This window comes from Rattus rattus, chromosome 18, assembly GCF_011064425.1.
Source record: "Rattus rattus isolate New Zealand chromosome 18, Rrattus_CSIRO_v1, whole genome shotgun sequence".
Taxonomy (NCBI): Eukaryota; Metazoa; Chordata; class Mammalia; order Rodentia; family Muridae; genus Rattus; species Rattus rattus.
Window position 1 is genome coordinate 42776961 of NC_046171.1, and position 16319 is coordinate 42793279.

At 47.4% G+C, this 16319-nt stretch overlaps 1 protein-coding gene across 2 annotated transcripts in view; it reads right to left on the minus strand.

Moving 5' to 3' along the window:
- Nucleotides 1–16319, minus strand: part of Sobp (sine oculis binding protein homolog) — a 176039-nt gene that overhangs the window by 69082 nt on the left and 90638 nt on the right. The window contains exon 5 of one of the 2 annotated variants that reach the window (XM_032888869.1): nucleotides 3327–3422. The exons of the other annotated variant lie outside the window; for it this stretch is intronic. Within the exon in view, the coding sequence (XP_032744760.1) occupies nucleotides 3327–3422 (96 nt within the window). The remainder of the gene's footprint in view (nucleotides 1–3326; nucleotides 3423–16319) is intronic. 2 annotated transcript variants of the gene reach the window in all.

Sequence of the window (16319 nt, forward strand, 5' to 3'; positions counted from 1 at the left end):
CACGCACGCACGCATGCGCAGAAGATGAGATTTCGGCTCAGTTGTCTTCCTTCCTGCCTCCAAATCTTTCAGCAGTTTCCTCTAGTTGTAGGTCTTTTTCTTCCCAGGCCCAATTGTATGTTCTACTTGTACAAGATTTTTTTCCCCCCAAACAGTTCTTGAGAACTAACAAGAAATTAGCTGAAAATATGAACTCAAAATAGCCTTAAGGATTCCCTCTCGCTGTAGCTCCTACAGTCCCACCCGCGGAATGAGGATTTTGTGAGGGGAGAAGAGAACCTTTGCAGTCCCACGCTTGTCTCTCCAGGGACAGCCTGGGTGATCAGAAAGGGACTGGCAATGGAACTGGAATCTGGTGTAAGCAAAGCGCTGGTCGTCATGGCTGCCTCTGATTGTTCTCCTTTCTTTTTTTTTTTTTTTTTTTTTTTTTTTCAGAGCTGGGGACCGAACCCAGGGCCTTGTGCTTCCTAGGCAAGTGCTCTACCACTGAGCTAAATCCCCAACCCTGTTCTCCTTTCTTAGTCTTGAATGCTACAGTGCATTTCCCTCTTCACACACACACACACACACACACACACACACACACACACACACACACACACACACACACACACACACGCACAGAGTTAGAAGCACCTGTGGACTAACACGACACACACACACACACACACACACACACACACACACACACACACACACACCTGTCTATGAAGAGCTAGCTGACCACACTGAACTGTGACCTATCCCAAAGAACTTGTTTATGTAATCACCGGTCTCCCACTTCCAAAATTAATTTAGAAACCGTTGCGTTACCACCAACGAGAGCATCTTGGTCAGCAAGCTAACTATATCCAGTCATGCGTATAGGACATTAGTGTGGAGGCACACATCACAGTGTGGGATGTAATGGGAAAATCAATAGCCTGCAGATACCCTACAGTTGCACAGCACAATCTAGTGCTGCGGCCAATGCTTTCTTTGTTGGTGCCTTCTGATCACACGCACTAGTGTATTCCAGGCATTGGTTTTACTGTGCCTTCTTTCTTTTCTTTTCTTTTCTTTTCTTTTCTTTTCTTTTCTTTTCTTTTCTTTTCTTTTCTTTTTCTTTTCAATAAGTTACTCAATATTCCTGCCTCTTCCAAGAAGTGTGGGCTAGGGGAGGGGCGCAGAGACATTCAACCATCAATAATATAGAGTCGATGTCCTGTCTACTTGGCCTAGGCCCTTTCCTGTCAGTTCCTATAGCCCAGGGGGACAAGCTCCCAGCTGTGTGCTTCTGTTCTGGTCTCCTGGGAACACCAAAGGCCTCTGCACCCTCAGCATCTCTCACGCTCTCCCAACTGGCTGCCGCTGGGGCTGCAGCTAGCCATGGAGGACGCCAGAGCCACCCTTAAGCTAAAAAGGCACTTTAGAGTAGAGTTTACAATCCTCCCTGTCAGATTCCTTAAAAAAAAATCTCCCCCAAGCTGTCATAAGAAAACTCCAAAGAACTCCCATTTCTCTCTTTAAGAATGAGCAACTCTTTTGCAAGGACGTATTCCTGCTCAGGCCTTCCCAACAGCCAAACGCACCCTGTTTCTCACAGAGGGGCTTTAAAAAAAATTTCTTCTTAGGGAGATAAGCTTACATGTATTTTCTGTCCTCCTTGTCTTTTTTTAATCACATGAAAGTCTGCTGTACAAAGTAAAGCATTTCTAACAGCAACTGCAAGGGGATTGCCTCAACATGGAAAATCACAAACACCTTCTCTAAAGGTATCTGGAAACAATGTTCACATTAAAAACAACATTTTTTTTCTCCAGTATTCTCTCAAGAACATTTTGCAACACATAGGGGAAAGCTCAGGGTGGTGTATCTTAGTCTTCACGATCTTTCTAAAAAGAATTGAGTCACTCCTAAAAGCATTCTTGTTCCAAAACAGCACAAATGCTCTCGTTCTCTAACCACCAGGCGTGGACGACCAGTTACCAAGACAGCAATAAAAACAACGTGAGAATACCCTGCAGAACACAAAATGTTATAGCAGACCTGGACATTCTAGAGCCCTCAAATAAAATATCGGGCGAGTTAAATTTTTTGTCATGCAAACTACTGAATTTATAAACATCGACTCTTCCTGCAGCATAGTTGGTCAAGGGCACTGTGTCCACAGGCTGAGTGACACTGTTGTGACCGTGCCTGCTGTGCTGCATGAAGGAGGTCCTCGCTGTCCACACTGCAGCTGCTGCAGCTGGAATGGGTAAGGCCTGCATTGTTCTCTCTCCTGCCCTCTGGCCACTTTGTGTTTAAGGAACAGTTACGGTCAGAGCCAAACCCAAAGGCTGTTACTCGTGGGAATCCCTAAGGCAGAGACCTAAATTTGGCCAAAGATCCAAACAGAAATTAAGCTACCTCAAATGTTAACATCTTCTTTCCCTGTTCTCACTTAGTTGGAGCAAATGTTTCTGCTTTAATGCGATTGAAAAGAGAAGAACATTTGGGGACAGCACGCTGGAGCCTCCCTGCAGCTTCAGTATCAAAGGCAGCATTTGACTGGCCAAATAAAGGACAATTCATTCTCCGTTTACTTTGGGCAAACAGAAAATGCATTGGTGAGCACTGGTTCTCCAAAGCTAATCAAGAACGTTAGGTCCCAACAGATTCATTTAATAGAAATATAATAGGCACTCCTGCCTGCTTTTCCTCTTGTCTCGCTGTAAATGCCGAAGTGAACAGCAAATTAACCTTGTGTTGGAACGGAGCTTCCTCACAGCTGATGTCCTCTCTCCACAGTAAACCCCCCCCCACATCCTGTCACTACTTCTATGCCTTCTGCGGGGGTGGGGGGGTGGGGGGGATGGGGTTTAGCAAGAGAGTGGAGGAATACGTGGATCCTAAAGGGAGTGTAGTGAGTCAAACGGGCTCTCTCTCCTAACAGAAGAAAACCCAGCCACCTTTGTCTGCTATAAAAGCTCACATCTCGGGCGTAGGAGGAAGGGTGGGGTGGGGTGGGGTTTTCTACAAGTTCCGTGCACCAAAGTTATATTTTTATCTTTACTAGCCATTCTCCAAGTGGCTGCTCATAAGCTACAATGCAAAACAAGCTAATAAAGGAAGGGCCATTCAAGTCTTTAAAATCAGATATAAAAGATTTGCAAACAACTTGAGATCTTATAATTAATACGCAGTGATATCAGAATTAGCACTTAGAACTCTACACAGAAATAAATAATATTTCATAAATTATGTAATCACGAACAAACCCTCGCGGAAGAGAGAAGAAAGAAAACTGTTTTTCACTGTGCTAACGTAACATTCTAGACTTGTCGTAAGTATGTTATTCTTACAAGTAGTTCGCAGTTATTCTTGAAGGCAAGCCTTGGAGTTTCCTTAGCATAGTGCTGCTGGGGAAAACTTTCAGCATGTCCATCTTCATCTCTAGCCTGAAGGGAAATATAACGGCCTATTTAGGGACTTACAAATAACGGAAGGAAAAAAAAAAAAAAAGCTAAAAAGCACAACAGCTCAGATCATTAAGTTAAACAAACGGGAATCCCGAAATAACAACATTATCAAGAAGTTTGTTTAAATACGCAGTATGCCTTTGAGGTAGCAGAATTTTGAGGTTTGTTTTCCTTTATACGGTTTTAGTTTCGCAACATGCGAGTCCGTCGTGGCGGAATAAGCTCGAAGAACACAGGGCAGACCCAATCGACTGATTTTGGTGGGTGTCACCGACACTTGCGTGTTGCGGCGACACGGGTCCTCACACGCTTAGGAGCTTGTGACATACGTACGTGTTTAAACGTTTTGGCATGCGTAAGCAAATGTCTAGATAAAGCATTTTTTAAGAAACTCTAATAGCAAGGCCATAAGAAAAGCAGTTTGCATCGTTAGGTTTTTGAACTGTAATATTGTCAGAGATAAATCGATTGCCTCGGTTTTTAAATAAAGATCCGAGAGGATCAAGGATCTCATAAGAACAACGATTCTTCTATTAAATGCAGTAAAAAAAAAATCTAATTAGGTAGTTGCATTGAAAGTTTCTGGTTATTTTGATCTCTGCTGCCAATTAAGAGAGCTGCTGTTTCAACAGAGGCATTTACATGATTCACCAGCATTCTTCACCCACGAGGTCTTCTCCCCCTAATCTCCATTGGTTGCTGATTTGGAGCTGGTGTGAGGGAGAGGTGGGTGAAAGGGGCGTGTCCAAGGCACACTCATTAATCCATTCATCAGGGGGCATTTGCATCCCGCAGCCATCATGTCTTAGCCCTAACTGCTCATGCTCCCCCACCTCCTCTCTCCTCTCCTCTCCTCTCCTCTCCTCTCCCCTCCCCTCCCCCCTTCTCCTCTCCTCTTCTCTCTCTCTCTCTCTCTCCCCCTCCCTCCCTCCCTCCATCTTTCTCTCTCCCTCTATTACTATCTCCCTCTCTATCTCTCCTGGCCTCCTGAAACCCACAGCTGAGCCCGCACATATGGCTTGCATATAATTATACATATTCCATTTTGCACTGCATTAAAGTGATGAGCTCCTGGCTCCCTGCCAGCTGAGTTTTTAAAAGGCGCCCCCCCCCCAATGAAGTAGGAAAAAAAGGGAGAGAAACCCAGGGAGAGCCGCCCAGGAAGCAGCAGGTAGCTCTGTCTGCTGTCTCTTTAGATAAAACGTACGTCTGGCGCCCAGGGAACAGCTGAGAACTACCTGTTGTGATGTAGGGGTCGGAGGGGGAGGGGCAGCGAGCAGAGTGGGTGACACAGCAATGACAGTGCTTGCGTGTCGTTTCTCTGACAGAGGGAAATCTGCCCTGACAAGTGTCACTCGGAGCTCCCCAGGTAAGCTGTAGGCTGCCGTTTTTTTTTTTTGTTTGTTTGTTTGTTTTTTGTTTTTTTGTTTTTTTTTTTAAAGGAGTCCACAATGCTCTGCACCTTTGAAAACCGCAACACTTGTATCTAATAACGGCTCCTGCTACTCCTCGTGAGGGCTCTAGGTGGACTCAGAAACAAAATGGCGTGGTCAGGCGTGGTTGAGTTATGGCGAGTCTGCGTGGAAAGGAATGGCTCTGCTTGGGTCTCATTTTTATGTTATTTTATGAACATCTCTGTGGTGTGGTAATGTTTCATTATGCTGCTATCCCCTGTAAAGCCAGAGTAAAGTTACAATGTGTCCTAGGATAGGCCATATGTGACAGAGAAAGAAGCAAGCATGGTGGCCTCTGGCTGAATGGAGCCAATGATGCTCTTTGCTGCTGGGGCGGGGCTCCTCTGCAGTGAAGTCACTGTGTAGGATGACAGAACTCAAAGGGGATCCATTTTCAACCCTAACAGGCAGAGGCAACAGTGAGTACTCAGAGTGAGGGAGCGGGAAGCAGGCTTTGAGACGCCAATGGGTGACACCCATATTAACATCTTCATGGGAAAAATTCGAAGTCACTGTGTGAGACACAGACTCTTAAAGGAAAGAGCCACATGGGTTTCAAGTACCAGGGCCATGTCCAGTGAGTTGCATCTATCTGGAGAGTGAGTAGACCCTATCGTAAACAACTTTTAAGAATTCCACCTCGAGGTACGGCTTGCTTGGTGTTGGGTTTATGATATTCCTGATGCACTGGGACGCATATGCGCAGAAGCGCAATTTGCATATCGTTTACAAGGGCTACTATTTACATATGTATGTCTATATTCAATATATATGTATCTCGAGTATAAATATTCATAAGGGGGAATATGTTTATTATGCATGTACTATGTATACACAGTCATACACACCAGATGCCTACGGATATTTTCAACATAAGAGGCAAAAATACATTCATTCCACTTTACATGCAAGGGTGCTCATGTGTTTAAAGGACAAAAATGCCCCATTATCTAAGATCCGAGGGTGCTTTATAGGTTTCATACCAAGCCCTTATCACCAGGAGGCTTCGCCAAGCACTAACGAAAGAGTGTGGAGCACTGGGGACACTGGGAAATACAGAGAAGCCAGAAACATGTCTCTTCGTTGAGCCCTTGGTTTCACCTACCACAGCTCTTTCAAGACACTCGGGCTGACTCCAGAGTCCAAGAAATCCTGTCCCCCAGGGCCACCAAGGAGACTCTCAATGGACAAGGCATGTACGGCTAAGCCTAGAGACCTGAGTTTAATCCCTGGGACCTAGGTGGGGGAAGGAGAGAATTGACTCCTAGGCTGTGCACAAATGCACTATGACCAGGTGCCAGTGCGTGTGTATGCACACGTACAAATAAATAAATAAATAATAGAGTGGAAAGGAAAGGAGGTGTCTAGCTGGACACGTGTCCTGCACAGAACAGAGAATGCACGAGAGCCAAGGAATGTAGCGCCCTCATCCTAATGTCTATGTGCATGTGTGCACCGACACACGCCTCTCTCCGCGGCAACCCCACTCACATTATGAAGCCTTAAAATGAAATCTCAGATTTTCACTGAGTGGAATTGAGCGCATTCAACTAGGCAGTGACTCTCTACCCTCTTGGGTGGGCTGTTTTCTGTTTGCTAACGATGCGGGTTCCTGACTCCTACTTTCCACCTTTCCATAGATCTAATTTAATTGGTCCGGCACAGGGTTGAGAGTGTAGCCTTTTTTATAAATTCGTAAATACAAAACTGAGTAATAAAAAGCTCTCGGATGACAGCAGGGTACAAAGTCAAGAGCCACTGGTCTAAGGAGGGATCCACAGGTAACAAAAGGACCCTGAACCACTGCAGTGCTCAGAAGCTGTGGTCCCGAGGTGGGTCTTACTCTAAAGGGCTGAGAGCTCTGGGGACCAGCTGCCTGTCAGCAAACAGTCTCGTTTGTCCATGGTTGCCTCTTGGTGTGGGATGAGCGAGTAGACTTGGAGAGCTTCCGCTTCACATCCTAGCAAATGCCTTCCTTCATCTGCCCAACCAGGGTACAGTTCTGTGAGGGCGGGGCAGAGAGTTGGATCGACCGCTGGTATCTTCAACCACTGTCTGGTAAACACTCTCCAAGAGTGCATGTGCTCCCCATGCCTGGCATCTAGGGGGCAATGCCGGGCAGATTCCATGTAGCGCCACTAATCTTATACGTAGATTCCTTTCAGGACATCTTAAAATCTCATCTAGTGGTACCTGTGCCTTAGTCGATATCTGCTCTGTTTGGGGTGCCTGATAATGACTTAATATTGGGGAGGGAACTACAGATGAGGTGTAGACACGGAAATTTTTCCACAGCAGGAGCTCATCGTAGTAACACAGAACAGACAGACCTGCAGACAGTTCCATTTTTGCTCTTAAATTCCCTACCAACAATGCACATCTAATTGACTGTCAGGAGCAGACCGCCCCGCTGGGGCCCGGTGGACAGTGCTAATGTCTGACTTTGCTCTGGAGTGACGAGTTCTGAGATGAAGGTGTGTGGAGACACTGGATGATGAACTAATTCACTCCATGTGCTTTAATCCCACAGTTTTATTCTGACTAATGTGCTAGATATCTGTGCGACTACTAAAAGGAAACATAGATGGGGAACTTCCTATTTTGCTATTAAAAAAAAAAAAAAAGACAGTAAAAAATTTTCACTAAAACTGTAAGGTTTCCACAAAGGCTTCTGTTCCTTTAGTTTTTTGTGTAGGAGTTAAAGATTTATTTTGGTTTTTAATTGTGTGTGTGCATGCAGGTTGTACATGTGTGTGTGTGTGCGCGAGCACGTGCTCGAGCCCATGTTCACACTCTCACAGTGAGTGTAGGTGACTATAGAGGCCAGAGGCCTCAGATTCCCCTAAAGCCGGAGCTAGAAGAGGCTGTGACCCACCCCCCTACACACACCCCTGGAATTAGAAGCAGCTGTGGCACACACACACACACACACACATAAACACACACATACACACACAAACACACACACACATAAACACACATACACACACACATATACACACCCCTGGAGTTAGAAGCATCTGTGGCTCTCCCCCCTACACACACCCCTGGAGTTAGAAGCAGCTGTGGCCACACACACACACACACACACACACACACAAAGACACACACATAAACACACATACACACACAAACACACACACAAACATACACACACACATAAACACACACACACATATACACACCCTTGGAGTTAGAAGCATCTGTGGCCCTCCCCCCTACACATACACCTGGAGTTAGAAGCAGCTGTGGCCACACACACACACACACACACACACACACACACACACCTGGAGTTAGAAGTGGCTGTGAGCTCCACTCCACCCCACCTACAGTTAGAAGCAGCTGTGACAACCACCCGCCCCCCCACACACACCTGAAATTAGAAGCAGCTGTGAGAGCCCCCATCCCCCCCCCGCACCACCTGGAGCTAGAAGCAGGTGTGACATCACCCACCCATCCACACACACTTGGAGCTAGAAACAGTTGTGACCTACACACACACACACACACACACACACACACACAACCCTAGAGTTAGAAGCAGCTATGACTCTCTGTCTCTCTCTGTGTCTCTGTCTCTGTCTCTCTCTCTCTCACACACACACACACCTAGAGTTAGAAGCAGCTATGACTCTCTGTCTCTCTCTGTGTCTCTGTCTCTGTCTCTCTCTCTCACACACACACACACACCTAGAGTTAGAAGCAGATATGACTCTCTGTCTCTCTCTGTGTCTCTGTCTCTGTCTCTGTCTCTGTCTCTCTCTCTCTCTCTCACACACACACACACACACACCTAGAGTTAGAAGCAGATATGACTCTCTGTCTCTCTGTGTGTCTCTCTCTGTGTCTCTGTCTCTGTCTCTCTCTCTCTCTCACACACACACACACACCTAGAGTTAGAAGCAGCTATGACTCTCTGTCTCTCTCTGTGTCTCTGTCTCTCTCTCTCTCTCTCTCTCACACACACACACACACCTAGAGTTAGAAGCAGATATGACTCTCTGTCTCTCTCTGTGTCTCTGTCTCTGTCTCTGTCTCTGTCTCTCTCTCTCTCACACACACACACACACACACCTAGAGTTAGAAGCAGATATGACTCTCTGTCTCTCTGTGTGTCTCTCTCTGTCTCTGTCTCTCTCTCTCTCTCTCTCTCTCTCTCTCTCACACACACACACACACACACACACACACACACACACACACACACACACACACCTGGGTACTGAAAATCGAATCCTCTGGCAAGAGCAGTGTCCCTCTTAACTGCTGAGCCGTCTCCCAGCCGTTTTTGTCTTCTGAAATAAGGTTTTGCTATGTAGCTCGTGCTGGCTTCAAACTCAAGATCCTCCCGCCTCAGTCTTTAGTCTTTCACCCTGCTTGGCCTCATACGTGTTTTCAGGCTGCACCTAGTATTTACATAAACTAGAAGCCGTAACTCTGTCTAATGACATGATTCTATCCCTAACCTGAATCAAAGTCTTTCTTCCTTCTGGACAATGCCTTTAGAAAACATGGAACATTCTAGGGACAGCTCCATTGGCCTACCTCACACGGTTAATGACTCAAAGGTTAATGTCACCGTGCAGTAGAAAGACAGCAAGGTTTTGGAATTACACCACCCCTGATGGGTGGGAGTGTAGAGACTTCCGAGTCACTGTGGTGCCATTTATTTTGAAAACAAGAGAAGGTTTTTCCCTGGAGTCAGAACCAGGAGGCAGGGGACGTGGCGAACGTTCCAGTTCTTCCGGACCCTCAGTCGACACAGCTGACACCACATGCATGGTGTGGGTACCAGACTCGGGAACTTCAGAAATAGTACATCTCGTCGTGGTGGGGATAGGTTAGAGATGAGTCTTTACCGAGACATGAGGGGAGCGTGAACTCTGTAACTTCCTTTTCAGATTTATAGTCAGTGTGCGAGAACTCCATTTGGGGACGTTTGTTTCTTTCTCTGGTGCTTTGATACCAAGGACATGCAGATTGCCTGCTTGAGGACCACGGGTGCCTTTAGGAACAAAAAGGTCAACCAGTGCCTCTGTCCTGCAGGGAACACCCCCTGGGAGCTCTGCCCAGCCGCTCCTGCCCTTGGCTGGTTTCCAGGGAGGTCTCTGGTGTGTGTGTCCCTGCCCCCCACCCCCGGAGCTCAGCTGCTCTCATCTCAGAGGGCGGGTTCAGTCCTCCTGACTGAACTACTGAGTGCCCAGATCCCCTCAACTGCTTTCTTGCCCTTTACCCTAATTTTCATAGGTTAAAAATAGAAGCCATCTCTCCTTTCCCCTTCTGGAAGGTTCTTACATACCATTGACCCTCCTAGGCCACGTCACTTTTAGGAAGCCATCTGGGAACTCATCTACCAAGTCCTAACCCCGGAACACACGATTCACTGGGGTCCCTGTGTGTACAAACTGTTCCGTTCAGCCGCAAATCTCCAGGCTGTGGTCTGGCACCTCGGAGATCGAGGGGATGCATAGATTCCTGTCCTTCAGCCATGTTACTGGACACCGTGCTTTGCACGCCAGTCCTGGTCCCTGAGAACTCTCTCCCCACCCACCTCCACTGCCTGTTCCCTGGGTTTCTTTTTCCTGAACCCCCACCCCTCACTTAGACAGCGTGACTCAGCCCCACAGCAGGCATTGAGCCTGACTTGGATGGCGGCCAAGGATCCTTTTGCCCCACTTTTCTCTCTTCGACTCCCCACTGGACTGAACCGCTGCTGTACTCTGATAAATGCTAACCCCCACACCCATTCGTGGGTTAGACTTGCCAGCTTCCTTGCCTCACCTTTCCTGGTGTCCCAGGCTCATCTTGCTCATCATTGTGTCTTAGCCTCCTCATAGGCCAATCCTTTCTAATCCTTGAGGGCAGAGATCACACCATATATATATATATATATATATATATATATATATATGTGTGTGTGTGTGTGTATATATATATATATATATATATATATATATATATATCTCCATGTGTGTATGATACACACCCTGTGTGCTGGCTAGATTCATGTTGGCTTGACATGAAGTAGTCGTCTGAGGGGAGGGGCCTCCGTTGAGCCAATGCCTCCATAAGACCGGCTTTCCTTAATTAGTGATTGAAGGAGAAGGGCCCAGCCCACTGTGGGCGGTGTCATCCCTCTGCTCACGATATTGGGTTCTATAAGAAAGCAGGCTGAGCAAGCCATGAGGAGCACTTTGCCATGGTCTCTGCGTCAGCTCCGGCCTCCAGGCTCCTGCCCTGTTTGAGTTCCTGCCCTGACTTCCTTCGGTGATGAACAGCCATGTGGAAGTGTAAGGCAGGCAAACCCTTTCCTCCCCAAGTTGCTTTGGTCATGGTGTCTCGTGGCAGCAGTAGCAACCGTAAGACACCTGTAAATACAGTTCAAATGGATTCATTAACCCCTGCTTGTGCTTCTGAATGGCCTTCCCTGTGAGTAGAGATCTGTGTGGTTTGAGGTATGTGTCTGCAGGCGGCTCTGACTGGGCACTCCTATCTGGTACCAGACTCCCTGCACCGGACGTCTCCAGGCCTCCCCCATATCAATCTCCAGACGTAGGAACCTTCTCTGTCCACATTACCACTAACTTCTGCACGGGAGCCCTCCCCTTCCACCCCTTCATTCGCTCGGTGAAGACATTCTATGAGAGTCCCGTGGTGGAGCTGTTCCACTTTGTTCTTTCGACGAAATCTATTTAAACTTTCATTTAGTGTGTCTAGGAGGAGAGGCTGTTTCCCAGTGCAGTTCCCCCTAACTCCCTATGCTCCTCGACGACCTTACACGGGCTCCCATATCCTGTGGCCCTCCAGGGTCCTGACAGTCCGCACTCTCTGACAGATGAGAGGAGAAGACTTACTTGCTGTAGCGACTTTTGACTCCATGCAAACCTTTATATATATATATATATATATATATATATATATGTCATACATTTTTAATATCCAATTTGGAGTCTTCAAAGAATCATGGTAGCAGATATGCAACGTGAGGATAATGGAAGTGGGATCATGTTTATGGTTTCCATAAAGCATCTTCAAGACTCGGTTTAGAACTGCCCTGAGCCGCACGAGCGCCCGGCTACCTTGTGCCTGATTAATGGCTGCCCTCCTAGGGGGCCCTAAAGGGTGCACAGCAGCTACAGCAGCCAAGTCCACAGCAGCCTGAGACGCGGCTTCTGAATAAACCGAAATAGATCTCCATCACCCCAACGCGTCACAACAGTGCGCTGCGGGATCGGCAGAGTGGCCTCTGAGTGGCTTAGAAAACGCGTTTTTATATTTAAATCCACTTTCCCTTTATTGGACAGATGAGCCTTCCGCATTCGCCTTCACTGCTCTTTGTCAAACCACACAAATGTCTTTGTTCACAGAGTGTCCACAGGTGAGCCCGGGCACGCGGGTCCTTTCTGCGATTCTCTATTGCAGGGGTACCACCATCACGCCCTGGCAGCTTCAGATTATTCTAGGACCTTAATCCATGTTGAATTATCCCAGCTCCTTGACTGCTCCCCTCCCCTTCCCCCTCCCCCACCCACTGCCTGCCTTTTGGCTTTTTCCGCTATTCATTTGCATCTATTACCCAGGGACCTGTGAGGGGGGAACAAAAGGCAGGCAAGCAGAAATGCTTCTACTTTGCTACCAGTGGCACCCATAAAATGCTTAAATAATTGGCCTCACGGAGACATTGTGGTTAGTCCTTTTATTCCTGTTCTCTGAAATCTCTGGACAGAAGGGGGCTGGGCGCGTATCTCTGTGTGCAGACCTCACGATAGACCGGAGAAGTCAGGGAATATGAAACGGGCAAGGGCTGCTGGGAGACCCCAGGACCCATCGGCAAAGCTCAAAAAGGATGCAGGCATTATAGAGGGGTGTCGTTATCTGCAAGATGTCTCCCCTCAGAAACAGCCTGGCTCAAATGGGATTCGGAAGTACACCACTAACCAGATTAAGACACTGTCTTGGGTATTAGCACAGATTTCTACAGCTCTTCTGCATACATCAGGCTCCATGTGGTGTTCTCTATACATTAACGGATTTAATGCAGGAATTTATCACTGCGCAAAAGAAAACTCTAGAGATAGCTAATGTTATCTCTAGTTTATTTAGGAGGAAACTGAGGCAGAGAGAGATGGTGTAGTGTATGAATTTGTACAGATAACAAATAATAGAACTAGAGTTCACACCCAAGGAGTCTGGCTCTCGAATCTAATGTCATAGACCCCAACTTTTTATTTCTTCTGTGTTGTCACTTAAAGAAGTCCCTGTGTTGTAAATTGTGAACACTGGTGTCGCTAAATTGTGTGCATGTACATGTGTAAGCATGTGTGTAAGCATGTGTGTGCACATGCGTGTGCATGTGTGTGCATATGTGTGTGTGTGTGTGTGCGTGCGTGTTTCTCATAAGTCTTTTGTTTTTGCTTCCCAGGACTGAGTGAACCAAGGAAATTATGAAACGGGGGTGTTTGATATAATGGAAGTTAGGGATCAGAGTGTGCGAAGAACTCAGGAAAAGAGAGGTGTGTCAGTAGGTCCCTGCACAGCCTAAAGGAGAAGGGATTTCAAATTTTATAAATGTAATCTTTAAAGCAACTTCTCGATGCTCTTTTCAAGCATGTCTAATCATTAATTATAGCACCGAGGTCCCTCAATTCCAGAAGAGACACATCCGTGGAAGTCCCTCAACTCTTTGGACTCTCTCACAGAATTTCCTTTGTGGGTTTTTAAAAGCATTACCAGCATTAGGCTAGCACCGATTTTTAACCCTGCAGGTCTTGCTGAGCGGACCGCAAAGGGCACGAGTTGTCCCTCACCCATTCCTGGCACACTGGTCTGCGAGCGCAGTTGTGACTGTGATTTGGGTTAGCGCGAAACGGTTTAGCAAGACACTGGTTACTGGTGGATAAAGTCGAGACCCTGAGTACTTGCTCTTGCCTCGCTGATTGTTGATTTCTACTGTGATCATTCATGGAGGTACGGCTGTGATTCAGAGAGCCAAAAGCCAAGTGCCAGCCTCCACTCAATCCACACTTCTCCCCTCCCCCCCTGGAGACAGAGATGGCTATGTAGGCTGGAGCAAGCCGGCAGCTAATTAGCTCAGTTGGTGGGCGAGCAACGCAAGAAGCTGAGACTACGGTTCCAGGCCGGGTTGCTCTGGGTCATTTTTACAGAACACAGCCCTTATGGTGACTACCATGCTGTACGAACCCAGAACTCTGGGCAAAGGGGGCAACGGAAAACACGTGAGGGCATTGGTAAGCCAGTGCCTGTTTCTTTCCCACTCAGAGGGCATGCCTGGTGAGGGGCGGTCACAGGAGAATCGTGAAATGAAATGGAGGACTCCTCGAGTTCATTTCTAATTCTGAGGTCCGTTCCGGACCTGTGGAAATACTTGTCACAATTATTACTAGTGATAATGTCTCAGCTCTGTCGCTGGAACCCAAGGAACACCACGGGCGGGGCCTGAATATGCTAGAGATTCCGTCCACACTGAAGTAACTACCAACCGGCAGAGAAGGCTTGCAGATTGTGTAGGCCATCACAGTCTTCTCCGGATGCTGCTCTTCTGCAAGCTCCCCCCACTGGATGCCTTTCCCCCCAATGTAGTGGGTTGGCCTAAGGCTGCTCCTATTCTAACGCTACTTTTGGGCCCCCAAGACTGGTTGCCCCAGAGTTAAGAGAGTCTCTCCGTAGAAGCGGAGTGACCCCGCCCCCAAGTTATTTCCTATTGGTAAATAAAGTTGCCAACAGCCAATGGCAGAAGACACACAGGGGTGGGGTTTAGGTTTCGCAGACTTGGGGGAAGGAGGAACCTCCATGAGTTAGGAGTAAAGAAATCATGGCCCCGTGGGCTGGCCAGTTGGAGTTAGGAGCAGCCCAGATGAAACATGGTAAGTAGTATTAATTGGGGGTTACCAATAGGAAAGTAGATTCTAGTGGAAGCTAGGAATGTGCCCAGCTCTTGTGCTGCTTAAGTCTTATTAACAGTATAAGGGCTGTGTGTGCGTTTTTCTCCAGGAACTCAATAACCAGAGGTGGGGTAGAAACCCAGGCCAGGATTAATGTAATTTATACAACACTTCACCACCTCAGCTCTTGTCTGTTCTCTGCCTATGGCCCTCCTCTTGCTCTGTATACTTGGCGAGGCCATTCCCCTGTAGGTGTGGCCTTGATCCTGAGATTTTGGGCCTCACTGAGACCTACACTGCCTTACTTTGGTCACAGCTCTAGCCTAGAACATCCTATTATTTATGCCCCAAAGTACAATTTCTCTTAAAAATACAGTTTCTTTAGGTAGAAACATACTGGGTGTTACATGTGCTTGCAAAAGCTCAGAATCATCTTGACAACAAAGATAAAACCCGGTTCTAGAGTAAATCTCTGTTTTCGATGTGCATCGTGCACACAGATGTCCTGAGTACCATGGAGGGATACTGTGATTTACGCCAGGGGATGCAGGAAAATGAGAAAGATGGGGTGGCCCATCCATTGGCTTTGCCCCCTGGGTCCTTCAGGGTGCAAAGTCCGGATGTGTCGTTCTGAACACGCTGGCCTTCCTGACAGCTTCACTTACGATCCCCGTGCCACTTGACCTGTTAACGGAGATGTCGTCACGCTTAAAGGAGAAAAACCGCCTGCGTTACCGTTTCCACAGTCAGGGCTAGCCAGCCCGTCTGAGCGGTGGCCGTAAAGATGGCGGGCGAGGGCTGTCATAAATAACAGCCCCTGTTCAAACGATAAGTCTCTGGAGTCTTCATCTTAGAGCCCAGCCACTCTGCAGATGATGAATGGTGGTCATAAAAGCTGGGATTGGGGCACGGTTAAGTAGGAGAGAATCGTTTAGGCACAATTTGACTGGGGTTTTATGGATGGCCCCACCGAAGCTGAGTACCAAACCGGAGTCTACTTTCAGATGGTAACTTAAGCGTTTCTTGCTTCTCTTTTGTTGTTGTTGTTAATAATTTTATTTCAAGGAGATATATTTTGTGATTGAGGCCTAAGAGAAGGAAGGTAAAATACTGCTTGGGTTTCCACATCCCTTCTTGGCTTAAATCGAGAATAACAAAGTGTGCATCCACCGGGCGAAGAGCCAGCCCCTTCTGTTTGCTTTACTGCCTCAAAACTACTGCAGGTCTCAGGACCCTAATATTTCAACTGCCCACGAGCCCTTCGGGTGCCATGCACTGGAAAGAGACTCCAAAGACTAGAGTCCACTGGGGGGCCACCACCTCCACCTCGGTGACACAGAGGGTGAAGACTCGACACAGTAGTGGCTTTGACAATGGTAATTTTCTGTTTTTGTTCTGCGTTAAGCACCTATGGTCTTCAGCTCATTAAAACCGTAACGCCGCTCCCTCCATGTTGCCTGTGAGGAAACTGAAGGGGCTTCTCCAAGGCTCGAGTGCTTCAGAAGGTAAATCTGGGT